General features: G+C 38.0%; 1 protein-coding gene across 1 annotated transcript; it reads right to left on the reverse strand.

Moving 5' to 3' along the window:
• Positions 1–2196: 2196 nt before the first annotated feature.
• Positions 2197–3210, reverse strand: LOC307126433 (putative nuclease HARBI1; the record flags this gene model as incomplete). The annotated part of the gene is made up of 1 exon (XM_079816937.1): positions 2197–3210. The coding sequence occupies one exon, from the start codon at positions 3208–3210 to the stop codon at positions 2197–2199; it is 1014 nt and encodes a 337-aa protein (XP_079673063.1).
• Positions 3211–22225: the final 19015 nt, after the last annotated feature.

Here is a 22225-nt window from a genome sequence, read left to right on the forward strand (position 1 = left end):
ATTGAGCTCAGCTCAGTCATTTATCCTGGATGTCTTAATTCTACTTTTGTGCAACGGGCCTCTGTTTGATGCTGCCTCATGGTTGTTGTTCAAAACAAAATGCAAACGTGTCCATGGTCTTATTATACAATCATTGATGAACATCTTTGAAGAAAAACTATATGAGAACTATATTAGAACCCGTAACCTTTGACACGGTTGACAAAAATTCTACCACCAGACCACTAGAGAATTTGAAAGTCTTTCGCGGATCTATGTATTTATTCACTCATTCATGCGAAGAATATCGGGACTAATAATATATTTGATGCAAATTAATGCAAATATTGCTTACAAATAGTCCCAAAAAGATTATTTCCCAACTAGAATTAGACCTAGAATTTCGCTCACTGTTCTGTTTGACCTGGTTACGGCCTTGCTGTGAATTAGTCAATTATTTAAAATAAAATTAAAATCATTCATTATTTCATTTTATATTATTTAATTTCTATAGGCTATATTTAGTTCAAATTCAGAGGAACAGTTCATGTTCAGAAGAAACATTCATGTTGAAGAACTGTTAATAATAAAGATTGAGAAGATTTGATGCGGCCCAGCCTGACCCAGAGTCTACCTCCAGCGGCCCCCAGGTAAAATAAGTTTGAGACCCCTGATATAGATTATTATTTATATGTTCACAGGAGCTTGTTGTACTCAGTGCAGTGTCAAGCCAGTTTAAGATCCCTCAAGCAGAGTATCATGCCCTTACAGAGTTACAACACCTAGGCCCGGTTTCACAGACATGGCTTAGCATAAGCCAGGAGTAGGCCTTAATGTGTACTAGTTAAACTGGGGCATTTAAGTACCTTTCATGAACGTGGCTTAAAATAAGCTTAGTTAGTCTGAGACTACAGAGTCCTGGAGTAAATTAAGTAAGCTTAAATGAGAACACCTGGGATAGGCCTGATTAAGTTGAGTATAAGCACATGCCGTTGGGCTGATGGTGCTCATAAAAACCTGGAATGGACCAGAAAACGGTGTACATTTTATCGGTGTACATTTTGACACAAAGCAATGGCAGATGCAAAAAGAATTCGTTCCAAAAACTTCAGTGAGTATGAAAAAACACTACTGAAACAAATTTTGACCAACCATCCAGTTATTGAAAGTAAAATCCACACTACTGCTAGTGAGCAAAAGAAAAGGAGTGCTTGGAATGCAATTTGCAATGAATTTAATGCAAATGAAAATGCAACCACAAGAACAATACAACAACTTCAGGTGAGATTTCTTCATTATTATCATTGCTCATTTCTCATATTCATATTTTTGGGACAATTTATAATGAATGATTTTTGCCTGTATAGACTCTGTGGAAGAACCTTAAACTGGCTTTAAAACGACAGAATGCAGAGATCAGAAGACAGCGATTTACTACTGGTGGTGGACCACCAAATAAAGACAAAACTGATGAATTGAGTGACTTGCTGTCTGGAATAATACAGCACCAGCAACCTCTGGATGGTATACCAGATGATGATCACTTGAACAGTTCAGATGAAGATCTGACCACAAATGGTATGTTAGAAAGAAATTGATTTCTTCCTTTGATACATAAATTCCACTCTGTCAATTTTTATTCTTCTTTCATTGTAAGGATCATGTGAATTTATTTGTGCCTCTGTTTTTCCCCACAGAAGAAAGGAATCTGAACGGGTTGGAAAAGCCAGAGCACAGTGAGTGTGTGCCTTCCACATCTGCTCCTGCATCCCTGAGAAAAGATGCTGCCACCACCTTTCAGCAGAGAACAAGCAAGATGACCATCCATGAAAAGTTAGCCAGAGAATTTCATGAGGAAAAAATGAAATATCTGAAGGAAGAACATGAAATGAAAATGAGAATTCTACAGGTTGAATTGGATATGAAGTTGGAAGAAAGAGGTATGATCCAAAAACGATACAGTAAGGATGCAATTGTGATTACCAGCCATGGTGAACAATATGATGTATAAACAATAAAAACAAAAATAAACCTTTTGTCATTTTAGATATTCATGACTGAGTGTATTTAAACAATCACAAACTACATTTTCAACCAGTATTGGTTTAGTAATTTTTTTTAAATTTTGCTGCACACTATTTTAATTTTGTACAGAACAAAAATTATCATGGCAAAATAAGGCATAATGAATACATTCCATATTGAAATACATCTCATCTAGCTGAAGTGCTGCAATGTGAAAGCAACTCTGTGTGCAAGTCCTCGTTGGTCACTGGCTGCCTCAGTCATGGGCACATCTGCTTCATCGTCATCTTCCATTGGAGGATCAGGACAGCAGCGCTGCTTCAGGTAGTTGTGCAGCACCGCTGTAGCAATTATGACCTTGCAGCATCTCCTTGGCCTGAAGCGAAGTGTATTACGTAAACACTGGAATTGATTTTTCCATATTCCAAACATGCGTTCAACCATGCCTCTTGTTCGGATATGAGCTCTGTTGTATCTTTGCTGCTCAGCTGTTGTGGGATTTATGTATGGAGTGAATAAAAAGTTACTCTGACCACATCCACTGTCACCAAGTAGAAGTCCACTCTGAAACTGAGCACATAATGAAGAGTTGACAAAAATCCTTGAATCGTGAGTTGAACCTTTCCAGCGCGCAACAATGTTTGAAAACTCTAAATTAGGTGTGCATACACCCTGAACGTTGATAGAAAACCAGTTCTTACGGTTCCTGTACTCCTCAGCATCAGGGGTTGATGGACACTTGACAGGAACATGACATCCATCTATACAGCCAATGACACCTGGGAAGTGCCCATATTCATAGAATTGCACTTTATATTTGGCTTGGTCAGCAGCATCAGGAAACTTTATGTAAAGACTCCTCAGTTCACAAATGGCTCTGCTGACTTTGTGAACTATTCTACACACAGTTGCTTCACTGGCACCACACAAATCACCAGTTTCACGGTGAAAGGTCCCGGACGCAAAAAACCTCAGTGTGAGCAGAACTTGGAGAGAAATGGGTAAAGGCCTTCCTCTCAGAGACAGACAGGAAAGTCTAGGCTCAAGCAAAGATATTATCTCCACTGCATTTTCCTTGGACATACGAAAGCGGTCTTGAAAAGCTGTGTCATCAAAGTAATGTAATGGATCACTCCTATCCACAAGTACTCTGGCTGGCCTCTGTTGTGCATGTTGGTTTTCATTTAGATATTCCAAATATTCCATTCTCCCTCACAAACAGTACTAAGCAGGAGTTAAACCTGCCTCTTTGAAGGATTAATTTAAGATTCAATTTAGTCATAGACTAGCTATAATCCTTCCTCTTGCAATCGGCTTTGTTTAATCCAGAACAGGCTAAATCTTTGACTATTTTAATTCATATCTGTGCAAGTCGCTTTGAGTTAAGACAGCTCAAGTGGGCAGTTTAGTCTGGGACTAGGCTTAAGCCATGTCTGTGAAACCGGGCCTTAGGGTTTCGCAGGAGGCAGAAAATACACACACTCGGCTTTGGAAAATAATTAATTTATAAATGGGTCAATGACGTGACGGGTCATTTTTTTTGTCCAAATGCCTTAATAATAATAATAATAATAAAAAAACAAATATATAACGTCCAAAGTATGTAAGGTAGTACAACTTGATCTATTTTACTGAATCCAAAAGGTTTTAATTATATTTTACTACATATAAAGGTATTTTAAAGATTTTGAAGTGTCAAAAGGTCATTCGGTTTAACCGTCCGAAGCCCAGTACAGCAATTTAATTTGTGATTAAAATATCTTAATTTAATAAATTTATATATTTTTTATTCTGGCATGATTTTATAAGACTATATATCAACATAGTGCAAAATGGTTTTAAAATTATGTGTAGAAGTCGTTGCTTTGTTATGAGAAAGAATGTCCGGAAAAATTATTTGCATTGATGTCATTCGGAGAAACCAATATAAAGGGCTCCATTTTGGATCGAGTCATGTGGTCAATATTAAGTATTTTTAAAACTTTTGCTAAATATAATAATATATAATGTTTGATTCTCCTTTTGGTAGCTAGATAGCTAACTATCAAGCTAGGCAGCTAGATATCAGCCTGTTAGCATTGAATGAAGATTTTGTCATTCGTTATAACCAAAAGAGTCATTCGGTTAAACCGGAATTTTGGTTATAACGAATGACTTACTGGTTGTATCGAATGACAGCAATGTATGTTGGTCTCATTTTTACATATCTGGAATAAAAAAATACAACATTTTATTAATAGAAAATGTGCAGAGTATATTATTATATAATTTTGACTGAATTTTAACTTTGCAGATGCCTTTATCAAATAAAGAAAAAGCCGCTCGTTTCTGGTGTAACGTCTTAGGGTTACATATATTATTAAATTAAATTTAGCTCATAGGGAATAATGGGTATTAATATTTAGGGATTTATGATTAATCATAACGGGTTATAATTGAATCACAAATCTCCAAAATCACCCAAAAAGGGAATACCTAACAGGTATTTATGCAATATATCTATATATCTATATGGTTAACAACAATTTATTGCAATCAACTCTGGATATATATCTATATTAAATAATCACAGAATAGCCTCTAAGGAAGTGATTCAGAATTCCTCTACTCCGTTTGGTTTAACGAACGAGCAGTACAATACTTATCAACTTGGTCTTCAACCCATTTTCGGGAAGTTTATCCCTCTGGCCACAAAGGACAAACTTTCCGAGCTATGGTATTAATTAAAGCATTCAATGATACTTATAAGAGCTCGTAGCTTAGATCTGACATTAAAGGGACTCATGTTTTGTGAGCAACAACAATGACAATTAAAATGTGGATACAATGGTTTTAATAGTGATAGCTACTACGATTACATACGACTACATAAAGGATACATGTATATACAGAATAAAAGAAGGTAAAGAGGGAGGATGAGGAGAGAGGGGAGGAAGAGTGAGGAAGAGGAGAGGGAAGGAGAGTGAAGAAGGGCATGGTCCGGTCAGACATTTCCCAATCAAAACCGCGAGAGCCAGCAACAAACAATTATCACCATAATAGGGGTACAATCTTAAACGCATCTAAATTTCGATAGAATTGATACTTGCATGGTTTCTTTGTGTTGTGTAAGCAAGATGCGTGTGTTGCGTTTCTCAGAGTGTTCATGCGCTGAAGCTCTCCCTCCGTTCGGTCCTTCCGGGGTCGGTCCGCGGGAGATTTAACGGCGTGTAGGAGCGGTTGTCTTGGAAGGAAAAGGCATCTCGTTCGCGCTAAGAAGATTCGCGCAGTGATGTGCGCGCTCGGATGGAGCGCGCCGGTGTTGCGTCATCTTCAAAGGGGCGATCAGCTTGGCCAGGCCGAGCGGCTCGGGCCGAAGCCCCGCGAGCCGCGCTGGCGTGATGGAAGGGAAGTTTTGTCTCGTCTGAGTCCTTGCAAAATTGACTGAGCCCTGACGTGCTCGAGTTATTGTCATTTAAAGCCCGCTAACCCCCGCCCATCTTCTCTGAGATGACCAATCGTAGATGTGGATTGGAGGCGGGAAAAAGTCCCTTTGTTCGGACTTTTATTACTACTGGAATGTTCTTGCTCGGCAGGCCGAACGAATACGGTTTCGCTTCAAAAGGGCAAAGCATATTAACGGTACATCTCATAATCATATGTTTTGCATCATTGGCTAAGACAGAAAGAGAGAAAACTGTGAACATCAAACATGCCGTGACTTAAATGCATAAAAGACAGTGTATCTCTTTTACAGAGCCATTTTGAGCATTCAAGGAGGGCTTTTACATCACATTAAGATAAGGAACATAGGGAGCATGCATATCCTTAGGAAATCATCATATATGTCATTTCTGGAATAGTTCAATTATAATAGTTCAGGCAACCTGTGTGTGTGGGGGTCAGTTCTCGGCCACTCTGCACCAGGAAGGTGTGAGCTAGGAGCCCGGTGTGTGTGTGTGTGTGTGTGTGTGTGTGTGTGTGTGTGTGTGTGTGTGTGTGTGTGTGTGTGTGTGTGTGTGTGTGTGATAGGGATCTTTTGAAGTTCCCCCCAGAGCAATTGCGTAGGCCTGGCCATTCTCTGGTGGGTCGTCAGCCTGGCATTGAGGGCCATTCACCCCAGACTTATGGGTGCCGGGATCTGATTTCCCTGCAGAGCTGGGTAGCAAAATACATCCCTGCTGTTTCGCATCACTTTGATCCCATGAGAGAGAAACGGAGAGAGAGAGACAGAGAGACTCCAGACGCTACAGCTCCCCCTTTGCCATGTGACGACGTCCGGTTGACCTCGTCGGATGGCAGTTGTCGTTTTGATCGGATGGTGGTCGAGTGGGATCATGATGGTCGGATGACAGGTGGTTTCTAATTGTTCTCAGCCTTTGGTTCCTCAGGCTGAGAGTCCATCTCGATGAGATTTGGCATTGTCTCTGTCTTGGTACCTCTCTTCCGTGGGTTTCGTTTGGAATCCTAGGGGGAAAGAGGCCGTGTTCTTGGTCACGGACTCTCGCCTCTCGTGGACCCGCTTGACTAGGGTGAGAGCCAGGCCCAGGCCCAGTGTCAGGACCTCTGAAGACCCAAGATGGCAGGCCCAGTGTCAGGACCTCTGAAGACCCAAGATGGCTGCCAAGGGCAGGAGTGGTTTGTTGGGCTCCACTCATGGCCTTTGTATTTTACAATTTTTATTATTGTTATTGAGTGCCTGGACCTATAACTTCTTCCCATACAACAAGGATAACTTGGTTAATATATTTGATCATGAACAAACAAAGCTTTATATGTTTGGACAAGGACACCTCACTTTGCATTCCATCTGGGTATCAAAAGGCTTGTGTCAGAGCGATAGAAAGAACGCAAACCGATTACCAACACGGCAAGGCAGAGCGTCTGCTTCTAAAGTTATGTTGGTGCTTATATTATTGGCTGGGGATGTTCATCTGAACCCTGGTCCAGCCATGTTTGAGCGCCATACGAGCCCTGTGGAGGTGATGTCTGGCTCAGGGGATACGGCGCAAATGACACCGCAGATAACCACGCCCCTTGCTATACCGGTGCCTCACGTGGCCGACCTGGAGGGAATGCTGGCTCCAAATCAGGATCTATCAGAACTGTGCTACGCCGGGAAGCGGAGCGCATTGGAGCCACGTGTGAGGAATACGGGACGTGGCCATGCTGGTGAGTCATCTTGCCTGTCCGATCCCCATTCAAGGACTGTGCTGGCTAGTAACAGTGAAGCCTCGACAGTGGTGGGTAGCGGCCAGGGCTCTCACTCTCGATCGGGAGACGGAGCGGTGGTTAACGTCAACAAGGCGTCACAAATGCGCAGGGATGGCTCGGACAGTTGTGCCGCTCAAAAACAGAAGCAACATTTATTTTTTCAGACTGTGAATCATGCCCGTGTTCTTTGGGACGTTAAGAGCAAACCAAAGGGAATACTTGGGGGACATCTAAATATACGCAGCCTCATTCCCAAATGGGATCAGGTTTCTGCACTTCTTATGGACTCGAATTTAGATTATTTGTTTGACAGAATCCTGGCTTCACTGTACTATACCGACTACCATGTTAGATATTGCCGGATACCAGTGTTTTAGAAAGGATAGGAACATTGGCAAGGGAGGAGAAGTATTAATATATATTAAAGAGAAATTTAAGTGTAATGAAATTGCATTGAGTACTACTTTAGAATGTCTAGCCTTGAATGTAGTTTTATCACCTACTATGTATTTTAATATTGTTGTTCTTTACAATCCACCCTCTCATAATAGTATTTTTTATGATGAATTGAGCCATGTATTGAAACAATTAGACTCGTATAGAGAGACAATATGGTATGGTGATTTTAATATTAATTGGTCTGATAAAAGCAGTAAACAAAAATTAAAAGCATCCTTTACAAAATTCAATTATCAACAAATGATTGTAGGACCTACAAGGATAACGCGACAGACTAGGACCCTTATTGATCTTACATTTACTAATAAGTCTGAACGTATAACACAGACTTATAATCTTATTACAGGACTTTCGGACCATAACATGATCCTAACTGTTAGGAAATTGACTAGAAAACGTTTGCAGTATTTTGGTAAACCTGACTGTGAAAAAATAAAAAATATTATCCCAAAATCTAAAATTGTACAATTTGAAAGGGAATTTTATAATATAAACTGGGAACAGATTACGGCTCTAGAGGACGTAGAGGAGTGCTGTAATGCCATGACAACAGCTATTACAGGAATAACACAAAAATTTACAAAGCAAATAAAATCTAGACAAAAAAAATTAACTATACCTTGGATTAATAATGAAATACATAAACTTATGAAAAAGAGAGATTTGGCTTTAAAAATATCATTACGCACAAAACTTAATACTGATTTTTTGAATTACAAAAGTCTAAGAAATAAAGTTGTACTTGAGCTGCGTAAAGCAAAAGCTACATACTATACACAACTAATTGATAATGCTAAAGGTAACAGTAATTTATTATGGAAGCATTTAAATAATATGACTAACAAATCTAATAAAAATAAAAGGATTACAGAACTTAGCATTAATGGTAATATCATAACTAGTAGTGCCGCTATGGCAAATGAGTTTAATACATACTTTTTACAATCAGTTGAAGAATTGACACAAGGTTTTCAACCTGTAGAGAGCCAGATCTCTTCTGTGAGAGTTGTTTCAACAGATTGTTTTCGTATTAAAGAGACTCAAGAAATAAAAGTTGTTGATATAATTAATAAACTTTCTAATTCAAAATCAAATGACATTTATAATATGAATAGTTGTTTTCTTAAAAAATATAGAGATGTTCTTGTCAAACCATTGACACATCTTGTGAATTTATCTATAAGAACCTGTACATTCCCTAGTGCTTGGAAAAAAGCAGTAATCATCCCAGTATTCAAAACAGGAAGTCAAGATTCTATGTGCAATTATCGTCCTATATCAATTTTACCAGTTATATCTAAAGTTATCGAAAAAGTTGTAGCAGCTCAATTGATTGACTATCTAGAATCCAGACAGCTCCTCCACCCACAGCAGTTTGGATTCAGACCAGGGTACTCAACTGAAATGGCAAACTGCTGTTTAATTGAAAATGTTAAAAAGTCACTAGATAAGGGTATGGTGGTGGGTGCTGTCTTCATTGACCTCAAAAAGGCCTTTGATACGGTCAATCATGGCTTACTTTTATCTAAAATGTTAGGTTTTAATTTTTCTACTGAGGCAGTTATGTGGTTTACTTCTTATCTTCAGTCTAGAGCACAGGGTGTTAGAATAGATCAAGATATATCAGCATTTTCAAATATCAAAATCGGTATTCCGCAAGGCTCTATACTTGGACCTTTGCTGTTCAGTCTCTTTATAAATGACTTGCCTATGCACTGCGCAGGGGCCAGCTGTCAACTTTATGCAGATGATGCAGTTTTTTACATCTCTGCTAAGTCGCCTAAACAGGCTGCAGAGGCATTGTCTGTATGTATGTCTCCTATTCAACAGTGGCTTAGTCAAAATCAGTTAGTCTTAAATTTGTCAAAAACAGTTTCTATGTGTTTTTCTATTAGGAAACATGATTTAAAAGAAAATTTTATTATTAATTTACAAAATGGAAAAATTGACTCTGTTACAGATTTTAAATATCTTGGATTGGTTTTAGATTCTCAGCTTAAATTTGATAAACATATAAAGAAAATTTCAAGAACAATACAAAGTAACCTTAATTGTTTTAAATTAATTAGAAATTACATTCCAAACCAGGCAGCACTGTTGTACATGCACGCTATGGTATTTTCTCATATTTCATATTGCGTAACAACATGGGCACAGGCTGCTCCTACTGTAACTAAAAGTATAGGTTCATTATATAATCGTGCAATCAAAATCATGGACAAAAAACCAATTCGATATCATCACTGTGCTATTCTTAAGAAATATAATTTAATGAGTTTTGATAGATTTATTAATTTTAGTTTTTTTAAATTATTGTATAAATGTATTAATCATCTAACGCCTGAACCGTTGAGTAAATTTGTGGAGAGACTGAACAGCAGTAGAGTTACGAGAAGTAATACATACCATGATTGTAAAATTCCATACTGCAGGACTAGTTTTGGTCAGACAGCTTTTTCTGTTAGAAGCTCTAAGCTCTGGAATTTATTGCCACCTGATATTAAAACTATTCCTGATTTTAAAATGTTTTCTTCCAGACTTAAGACTTGGTTAAAGATAAATCAGAATTGTACTCACTTATAATATTGTGAAGGTATTGTGTATGTTTGGAAGTTATAGAGTATTATTGTTTGAGTTTTATTAATGTATGAATCGGTTTTTAGATACTTTTTTGTATTTATTGTTTTTGATTGATAAAGGCCCTTCTAGGGACAAGTGTTGCAAATTAGCCTTTGGCTATATACACTGTGATACAGACATCAGATTGTTTAGTCAAAATGATCTATGTTGGTGGTATATGTCCCTATCAAATAAATTATTAAATAAAATAAATCCAGAGGAGTTCCTTCAACACATTGCTGCCTCATTAAGAACTTTGATCATCATCATTTGTATTTGTTTTGCTACTTAAGGTATGTTTACAACACATCAATGCAGTGTACAGTGCATTTTTTTAATAAAGTAGTTTATTTCTGGAAGGATTTAATATTATGAATTTGTGTATTCTGTTGTATAGGTTTTGAATGTAATATTTCTGTGCACTTTTGTGTAGTTTTAAATGTAGTATTAATTTTTGTGTTGTATGTACACATTTTATGTATGTTTACTCTATGTACATTTGTGTGAAGGTTTCAAATATATGTTTTGATTTGAATGTGTACTGTTTGTACATTTTTTAATAGGTTTTGAATGTATTTGTGCTGTGTATTTTGAATTTAATATGTACACATTTATGTATATTTACATTAAATGCTAGACTCCCCAATATTTAGTTTGACATTTAAAATGTATATTTTAAAATGTATGTATTGTTTCTTACAAATAAACAATCTGTATTTATTAATTAAAATAATGACATGAATAAAAATAAAAAGTTAACACAACTGTTTTTAACCCAATGCATTGGGTTAAAATAACCCACATTTGGGAAGGTGCTATACCAACCCACAGTTGGGTTACTTGTTGGGTTATTTTTAACATTTTTAAGTGAGCTATGCCCACAAACAGACAAACATATACATTGAGTGGAAATGCTGTTTAAAATAAATGTGAAAAATGTAATAGTTTTACACAAGTAATCAAAAGTTCCCTTCCGTACACAGGTCAGTGTAGTTAATTTCTATAATTTTGTAATGTATAAAGTTGGAATATTCCTTGTATCAGATCTGTGTATTAAAGCGCAAGCCTAGACTATTGCTCTCTATTCTGTTATGAATCAAATATAGAACATCAATTGTGACATCACAGTGGACAATCAAGATGGAACTTTAGAACGCTGCATTTCGAGATGGTCTCTCATATTTGAGCTCAAAACTGGCTTTGTGTGTACATCTTTTCTTCCTTTTCTTCAACCGTTGTCACTGAATTTTGATTTCTTGGCCACACATTTGCACAACGAAGAATTCAGCCAAGAGGAAAGAGCGAAAAAACATCTACAGATGCCAGAAGTCGACAACAAGTAAGTTTTTACAAATAACTATTCGGCAGATATGTTAGTTAAAAGTACACAACGTAACCTATAAAACTTTGACTGAGCAGCTTTGTGCCCATAGCGCAATTTCTACTACATTTGTGATTTTGTAAGAGAAAGAGCACGCGCAAAACGCGGCACTTCTGGCGGCTTCTCCAGCGGTCAGGGATTTCTCCTGCAGCACATGCCGCTGGACAATCAGATGAGCTGTCCAAAGCTGAAACTGATTTAATATCACAATTGTGCAGCACATCAGAAACTCGTTCTGTATAACAGGAAACATTCCTATTTAATAATAACGTTGCAAATTAATATTGAATAAACAGCATTTTTTATGAAGGCGTGGTATATTAATTATGCCGCTTCAGAGAAACAGTCTTATAAGTTAAACATTTGCGTGATTTTATGCCGCTTCAGGTTTCTGTGGCGCTTTTTCTGTGTAAAGATGGCCATTTATAACTTGTGTAAAAGCCACATAAGAAAAAGCGTGCCATACAGGCCCGGACTGGACATCGGGAGCACCGGGAGAATTTTATTTAATAATTATAATTATTTTATATTATTGCCTTTACTAAAGTGATAATTTTCGAATTCGGCATTCAATAAAATTATTATTAATTAAAATAAATCATGAATCTGTTAGTCTTGACCTGACTGGCAAGGCTCCGATTGGACTTTACGCCTCAGCCAAACGCGAGCAGCGCCTGATGATGGAGAGAAAGCGGCCAGGTCGAGCAGAGAGAGAGAGAGAGAAAAAGAAAAAGAAAGCTCTCCAAGAGGCAGCAGCGAAACATTGCAAAACTACTGACCTGTTCAGGGCTTCAAGTGCAGGTCAGTTTCATCTGTAAATACTGTACTTTTTGTGTTAAATTAGTATTGAACTGCTAGCGAATGTGAGCGGTAGCGCGCCTATTACTTACTAAAACTTAAAATACTGTATGCCTATGCTAAAGGAGATTAATATTATTTAGTGTGAAGTTACTTTAGTAATTTAGCAGACAAATATTCACAATTATATGCTAGGTACTGGGAGCAGGGAGACAGAAGTGATAGTGCAGACATCAACAAAAAATAATGCAATAATATTTTATTAGGATTTTTCTAAATAGATACAGTCTAAATGAAGTTTATTATTGAATGCATGGTAACAACTTTACAATTAATTAACATTAGTTAATGCATTAGTTAACATGAACTAACCATGAACAACACCTCTGTTCAGCATTAGTTCATCTTTGTTAACGTTAGTTCATTAAAATCCAGCTGTTCATGGTTTGTTCATGTTAGTTCACAGTGCATTAACTAATGTTAGCAAGATTTTAATAATGCGTTAGTAAATGTTGAAATTAACAAAGATAAATAAATGCTTTATAAGTGCAGTTCATTATCAGTTCATGTTAATGAATGTAGTTAACTAATGTTAATGAACCTTAGATTATAAAGTGTTACCGAATACATTTTTGACATTTAGACTATTTAGAAAATGATGGGTGCGTCTCAATCAGCTCTAGTTCAGTAGTCAGGACACTGGTCAGGGAATCAGTCCGTGGGCTGACCACTGAACTAGAGCTGATTGACTGATCACACATCAGATTCAGCCAGGCAGGGAGTAGAAACAAAATAAGAAACTTTTTTCTTTTTTTACATATTGTATGCAATATAGTGTTGCTAAATTTAGGATATTTAATTACATTTTAACATAAAAACAAATTTTTTTCTTAAATATAATACTTTGATTTTTACTAAAATAGATGTAGATTCTGGGCAAACAAATTATAAGGTGGTTGATTTTCAGTTCTGATTGTAACATGAGGCCAGAAAAAGTGACAGGTGTAGAAGAGACTGGTACGATAAAAATACACACGCGTTATACATGCATACATATATTATGCATTATTATTATTATAATAATGTTTTAGTTTAAATTTCCAATAACACTAGTACTCCGCTTTACTTAGTGTATGAGGCTGATGATCCTGGTGGAAGGGAGAGACAGAGAGATATTAGGGAAAATTAAGAAAAGGAAAAGGGAAGTGAGGGTACCGTTCAAGATAAAGCCTTTAATTATTTAGGGGAAAAAATAGGTTTGTCCGTGTTTGTAAATTCTAAATTTGGCCTGGATGGATGTAGGATTTCCCAGCCTGAAATTGTGTCCCAGTCCGGCCCTGGTGCCATACTATATTTCTTCTTTTGTTTAATGCCGGTTTACATGGTGAATATCGCCACCTAGTAGGCTATTTGTTGGTTGTGCAATCATTCTTAATATATTCGTTTAATAATCAGTGGCAATAATCACTGTGAATAAGAACTTTGCTGTTTGTTTGATGCAAATTATAATAAAAATACTGATTAACGTTAAACACTTAGAGAACGCAAAGAGAACATGGCTATAATAGTTTTTTTATTATTGGAAAGGTACGAAGATATATCATGTTTTTATTATAGAAATACATGATTATTATAGCATACAAAACGTCCTGTTGCAAAAAAAAAACAAAACAAAAAAACACTGAAACTCTGAATGCCGATCAATGTGCGAGATGATGTGAATTTATACATTATAGCCTACTTAGGCTATACAGGGAAATTTCCAACTTCATACATTACAACCTGTAAAAAAATGTTTTTGTAAGGGCTAGAGCAAAATGGCCAGGGACTTTCACAGAGAGATGTCAGTGCAGCGGCATCAGATATAGATTTTGATTTAATAGCTTTAATGAAAGATTTTTTTTATTTTATAAAGTGCATTTCAACAAAATAACATTATATAGCTACCACAATGTAACAAGAAGTCCACTGGAAGGCGAGTTGAAGAACCCAGGTGCAGTCTCTTTATTTACAAATTATAAAACATAAATCAAAGGCGTTGCGAAACAAACTCGGCTTTACAAAACACTCACCAACTCAGCAGGTTTACATATTCAATAACAGACCAAGACGCATGGCAAAAATGAGGGCTTAAATACACTGAGACAAATGACTAGACAAGTGACACCTGTGAACAGAGATTCACAGTGAATTAGTGTTTGGGTTAATCAACCAAGAGTTCAGCTAATGTTTGACCGTAAGATAGCCTTACTTTCTGGAATATTCCCGTTGTCACAAGCCGCGTGACTGACGTGTTACTAAACTATGTTTTCTTTCGCATTTTATTGCCCTTAAACTGTCCATACACACAAGGTTAAATCACACAAAGTTCACATAAACACAGTCCATGTCTGTGAATGTAAACACCTGGGAAAGAAATCGCATGTACATTAGATCTGTGTAGTATTAAAGCGTAAGCAGCGGAATGTACAGTATTGATCACATTTACAAGTGCTCAAAACATGCTTTGTGTGCAAATACATTTTTTTTCTTTAACCGTTATCATATCATTGAATTTTCATTTCTTGGCCACACAGATTTGCACAACGAGGACTTCAGGCAACAGGAAAGTGCGATAAAACAGTCTACAGCAGATGCCAGAAGTCGACAACAAGTAAGATTGAACAAATAACTATTTATCAAACATGTTATAGTTAAAGGTACACAATGTAACCTATAAAACTGGGACTGAGCAGCTTTGTCCCCATAGCACAGTCAGTTGTAGCAATGGACAAAAAGCGCACATTGCACACCAGTTGGATATTTAGGCAAAGCTGGTTAATCACCCCAAGTCAGCACCTTGAGTTAGGACTAGGGTGTGTCCTGTAAGGTGGTGGGTGGGACACAGGCCACTCCCTAGATTGCCAAAAATCGACGGGACAATTTGTTAATTTTTTTAAAGAAGCTAATATCTGAAATATAGTTACATTTGTAATGAAACAGTCAAATTCACGTTCAAATGACAAAGCAAAACTAATACCCAGATATAAATATTTTAAAATACGAAATCTGTGATGAATTGGCCTTTTTGTCGTATTGGCTCCTAGCTCTGGTGCAGCACTCTGGGCGGGACTTACTGGCTATTTCTGAAGAGAGGACTGTTCACCCCAAGTCAGCACCTTGAGTTAGGACTAGGGTGTGTCTTGTAAGGTGGTGGGTGGGACACAGGCCACTCCCTAGATTGCCTAAAATCGACGGGACAATTCTTTTTTTTTAATAAAAGAAGCTAATATCTGAAATATAGTTACATTTGTAATGAAACAATGTCAAATACATGTTCAAATGACAAAGCAAAACTAATACGCAGATATAATTATTTTAAAATACGAAATCTGTGATGAATTGGCCTTTTTGTCGTATTGGCTCCTAGCTCTGGTGCAGCACTCTGGGCGGGACTTACTGCCCATTTTGGGAGAGAGGACTGTTCACCCCAAGTCAGCACCTTGAGTTAGGACTAGGGTGTGTCTTGTAAGGTGGTGGGTGGGACACAGGCCACTCCCTAGATTGCCAAAAATCGACGGGACAATTCTTTTTTTTTAATAAAAGAAGCTAATATCTGAAATATAGTTACATTTGTAATGAAACAGTCAAATACACGTTCAAATGACAAAGCAAAACTAATACCCAGATATAATTATTTTAAAATACGAAATCTGTGATGAATTGGCCTTTTTGTCGTATTGGCTCCTAGCTCTGGTGCAGCACTCTGGGCGGGACTTACTGCCGCTTTCTGAAGAGAGGACTGTTCACCCCAAGTCAGCACCTTGAGTTAGGACTAGGGTGTGTCTTGTAAGGTGGTGGGTGGGACACAGGCCACTCCCTAGATTGCCAAAAATCGACGGGACAATTATTATTATTTTTTTTTTTAAAGAAGCTAATATCTGAAATATAGTTACATTTGTAATGAAACAATGTCAAATACACGTTCAAATGACAAAGCAAAACTAATACCCAGATATAATTATTGTAAAATACGAAATCTGTGATGAATTGGCCTTTTGGCGTATTGGCTCCTAGCTCTGGTGCAGCACTCTGGGCGGGACTTACTGCCCATTTTGGGAGAGATGACTGTTCACCCCAAGTCAGCACCTTGAGTTAGGACTAGGGTGTGTCTTGTAAGGTGGTGGGTGGGACACAGGCCACACCCTAGATTGCCAAAAATCGACGGGACAATTCTTTTTTTTTAATAAAAGAAGCTAATATCTGAAATATAGTTACATTTGTAATGAAACAATGTCAAATACACGTTCAAATGACAAAGCAAAACTAATACCCAGATATAATTATTTTAAAATACGAAATCTGTGATGAATTGGCCTTTTTGTCGTATTGGCTCCTAGCTCTGGTGCAGCACTCTGGGCGGGACTTACTGCCCATTTTGGGAGAGAGGACTGTTCACCCCAAGTCAGCACCTTGAGTTAGGACTAGGGTGTGTCTTGTAAGGTGGTGGGTGGGACACAGGCCACACCCTAGATTGCCTAAAATCGACGGGACAATTTGTTTATTTTTTTAAAGAAGCTAATATCTGAAATATAGTTACATTTGTAATGAAATAGTCAAATACATGTTCAAATGACAAAGCAAAACTAATACCCAGATATAAATATTTTAAAATACGAAATCTGTGATGAATTGTTCTTTTTGTCGTATTGGCTCCTAGCTCTGGTGCAGCACTCTGGGCGGGACTTACTGGCTATTTCTGAAGAGAGGACTGTTCACCCCAAGTCAGCACCTTGAGTTAGGACTAGGGTGTGTCTTGTAAGGTGGTGGGTGGGACACAGGCCACTCCCTAGATTGCCTAAAATCGATGGGACAATTATTACTTTTTTTTTAAAGAAGCTAATATCTGAAATATAGTTACATTTGTAATGAAACAGTCAAATACACGTTCAAATGACAAAGCAAAACTAATACCCAGATATAATTATTTTAAAATACGAAATCTGTGATGAATTGGCCTTTTTGTCGTATTGGCTCCTAGCTCTGGTGCAGCACTTTGGGCGGGACTTACTGCCCATTTTGGGAGAGAGGACTGTTCACCCCAAGTCAGCACCTTGAGTTAGGACTAGGGTCTGTCCTGTAAGGTGGTGGGTGGGACACAGGCCACACCCTAGATTGCCTAAAATCGACGGGACAATTTGTTTATTTTTTTTAAAGAAGCTAATATCTGAAATATAGTTACATTTGTAATGAAATAGTCAAATACACGTTCAAATGACAAAGCAAAACTAATACCCAGATATAAATATTTTAAAATACGAAATCTGTGATGAATTGGCCTTTTTGTCGTATTGGCTCCTAGCTCTGGTGCAGCACTCTGGGCGGGACTTACTGCCCATTTTGGGAGAGAGGACTGTTCACCCCAAGTCAGCACCTTGAGTTAGGACTAGGGTGTGTCTTGTAAGGTGGTGGGTGGGACACAGGCCACTCCCTAGATTGCCAAACATCGACGGGACAATTCTTTTTTTTAAAAAAAGAAGCTAATATCTGAAATATAGTTACATTTGTAATGAAACAATGTCAAATACATGTTCAAATGACAAAGCAAAACTAATACGCAGATATCATTATTTTAAAATACGAAATCTGTGATGAATTGGCCTTTTTGTCGTATTGGCTCCTAGCTCTGGTGCAGCACTCTGGGCGGGACTTACTGCCGCTTTCTGAAGAGAGGACTGTTCACCCCAAGTCAGCACCTTGAGTTAGGACTAGGGTGTGTCTTGTAAGGTGGTGGGTGGGACACAGGCCACACCCTAGATTGCCTAAAATCGACGGGACAATTCTTTTTTTTTAATAAAAGAAGCTAATATCTGAAATATAGTTACATTTGTAATGAAATAGTCAAATACACGTTCAAATGACAAAGCAAAACTAATACCCAGATATAATCATTTTAAAATACGAAATCTGTGATGAATTGGCCTTTTTGTCGTATTGGCTCCTAGCTCTGGTGCAGCACTCTGGGCGGGACTTACTGGCTATTTCTGAAGAGAGGACTGTTCACCCCAAGTCAGCACCTTGAGTTAGGACTAGGGTGTGTCTTGTAAGGTGGTGGGTGGGACACAGGCCACTCCCTAGATTGCCAAAAATCGACGGGACAATTCTTTTTATTTTTTTAAAGAAGCTAATATCTGAAATATAGTTACATTTGTAATGAAACAATGTCAAATACACGTTCAAATGACAAAGCAAAACTAATACGCAGATATAATTATTTTAAAATACGAAATCTGTGATGAATTGGCCTTTTTGTCGTATTGGCTCCTAGCTCTGGTGCAGCACTTTGGGCGGGACTTACTGCCCATTTTGGGAGAGAGGACTGTTCACCCCAAGTCAGCACCTTGAGTTAGGACTAGGGTGTGTCTTGTAAGGTGGTGGGTGGGACACAGGCCACTCCCTAGATTGCCAAACATCGACGGGACAATTCTTTTTTTTAATAAAAGAAGCTAATATCTGAAATATAGTTACATTTGTAATGAAACAATGTCAAATACACGTTCAAATGACTAAGCAAAACTAATACCCAGATATAAATATTTTAAAATACGAAATCTGTGATGAATTGGCCTTTTTGTCGTATTGGCTCCTAGCTCTGGTGCAGCACTCTGGGCGGGACTTACTGCCCATTTTGGGAGAGAGGACTGTTCACCCCAAGTCAGCACCTTGAGTTAGGACTAGGGTGTGTCTTGTAAGGTGGTGGGTGGGACACAGGCCACTCCCTAGATTGCCAAAAATCGACGGGACAATTCTTTTTTTTTAATAAAAGAAGCTAATATCTGAAATATAGTTACATTTGTAATGAAACAATGTCAAATACATGTTCAAATGACAAAGCAAAACTAATACGCAGATATAATTATTTTAAAATACGAAATCTGTGATGAATTGGCCTTTTTGTCGTATTGGCTCCTAGCTCTGGTGCAGCACTCTGGGCGGGACTTACTGGCTATTTCTGAAGAGAGGACTGTTCACCCCAAGTCAGCACCTTGAGTTAGGACTAGGGTGTGTCTTGTAAGGTGGTGGGTGGGACACAGGCCACACCCTAGATTGCCAAAAATCGACGGGACAATTCTTTTTTTTTAATAAAAGAAGCTAATATCTGAAATATAGTTACATTTGTAATGAAACAATGTCAAATACACGTTCAAATGACAAAGCAAAACTAATACCCAGATATAATTATTTTAAAATACGAAATCTGTGATGAATTGGCCTTTTTGTCGTATTGGCTCCTAGCTCTGGTGCAGCACTCCCGGCGGGACTTACTGCCCATTTTGGGAGAGAGGACTGTTCACCCCAAGTCAGCACCTTGAGTTAGGACTAGGGTGTGTCTTGTAAGGTGGTGGGTGGGACACAGGCCACTCCCTAGATTGCCAAAAATCGACGGGACAATTCTTTTTTTTTAATAAAAGAAGCTAATATCTGAAATATAGTTACATTTGTAATGAAACAATGTCAAATACATGTTCAAATGACATAGCAAAACTAATACCCAGATATAATTATTTTAAAATACGAAATCTGTGATGAATTGGCCTTTTTGTCGTATTGGCTCCTAGCTCTGGTGCAGCACTCTGGGCGGGACTTACTGCCCATTTTGGGAGAGAGGACTGTTCACCCCAAGTCAGCACCTTGAGTTAGGACTAGGGTCTGTCCTGTAAGGTGGTGGGTGGGACACAGGCCACTCCCTAGATTGCCTAAAATCGACGGGACAATTTGTTTATTTTTTTAAAGAAGCTAATATCTGAAATATAGTTACATTTGTAATGAAATAGTCAAATACACGTTCAAATGACAAAGCAAAACTAATACCCAGATATAAATATTTTAAAATACGAAATCTGTGATGAATTGGCCTTTTTGTCGTATTGGCTCCTAGCTCTGGTGCAGCACTTTGGGCGGGGCTTACTGCCCATTTTGGGAGAGATGACTGTTCACCCCAAGTCAGCACCTTGAGTTAGGACTAGGGTGTGTCTTGTAAGGTGGTGGGTGGGACACAGGCCACTCCCTAGATTGCCAAAAATCGACGGGACAATTCTTTTAATTTTTTTAAAGAAGCTAATATCTGAAATATAGTTACATTTGTAATGAAACAGTCAAATACATGTTCAAATGACAAAGCAAAACTAATACCCAGATATAAATATTTTAAAATACGAAATCTGTGATGAATTGGCCTTTTTGTCGTATTGGCTCCTAGCTCTGGTGCAGCACTCTGGGCGGGACTTACTGGCTATTTCTGAAGAGAGGACTGTTCACCCCAAGTCAGCACCTTGAGTTAGGACTAGGGTGTGTCTTGTAAGGTGGTGGGTGGGACACAGGCCACTCCCTAGATTGCCAATGTAACCCTCCTACACAATTCCAGTTATTTATTTTTTTATGTGCATGGGGAATGAATTTGTGAGAGGTTACTTGAATTGAAAATCGGGATGTATTAACAGCAACTAAATTTTTTTATGCAACTCTGGCTAGAGTGTAGAGAGGCCTGGTTAACTTGAATACAGCTATACTGTGTTTGTTTGTTGTGTTTTGCTGTGAGCAATAAACTCCCATGCACATATAATTTGCCACTATAACCCTTATTTGCAAAGTTGAAACTAAAATCACAATCACATTTCAATCACACACACTTAAATATCAGACCACAACGGTTGAATGTTAAACTCAAAATGTATTTATATTGTTGTTGGTTTTTTAGAACTAGATGAGTTAACCTTTTAACATGCCTTCATGTTCCAAATTAGATACAATGAACAATACCCCGGGGTTTTTTCTTTTATGTCTCAGTTTTGTGGTACCACAACGTTGGCGCGCTTGTTGGAGCTCAGTTGAAACCGTTCCAAATAATATGGTCCGTACTCACGATTCCTCGATACCAGACAGATTATAGTGACCGTCTATCCACTCTGATCCGTCCAATGGTGAGATACGCAATGATGAAACCCATCCAGAAACTCCGTCCGTTCATGTGCAAACGCAACACCTCCCGCCTGCAGCGCGAATCCTGAGCACATCTATTGCAGCAACATGGGTGGCAGCATCTGACGCACACTAGCCAAAAGTCCACAAGATTAAATGAGCTTAACTATTTCTTGTCCAAAATGTCATTTTCATTTTAGTTCACAATGTCCATACTCACTCAGAAACTCGGTGGCAAAGTGGATTCCTGACTATATAGCAGCAATTCCCACATGGCTAGTTATTAGCAGTTCGCACATGGTTGACGTTGGCTTCACTTCAGAAGAATCTCCGTGATCGATTTAACCAGCTCCAAACTAAACTCACTCTCCCGTTTTAACCAGGTTACACAGTGACAAAAACCAAGAAAAATTCCCCCTTTGGCTCTCAACTTTGATGACCAGTAATATATCAATCATACAGAACTTAGAACTAACTTTTTGCTCATAATATCTCTCCGTTTTTTTTTTCTCCTCACTCGTTTTTTTCGTCCCGCCCCCTTTAACAACCCGATAGGTTGCCCAACTGCTCTCAGGATGGCTCTGATTGGATAACAAACAAACTGACAGCTAGCCATCCAATACAAACAAAATGACAGAGGGTTCAAAGGTTACTCACAACAGAGGATATTTCAACACCTCCCCTTTATAACTGCGTTAACACATATTAATACAAAAATGTAGTTACACACCAGGGACAATAGAACTGACCCATACTTCAGAATATCTTGTATTTCTGTTAACCAGAACATAAAATAAACAATATATAAAATTA

Source organism: Gobio gobio (assembly GCF_949357685.1).
Source record: "Gobio gobio genome assembly, chromosome: 5".
NCBI lineage: Eukaryota > Metazoa > Chordata > Actinopteri > Cypriniformes > Gobionidae > Gobio > Gobio gobio.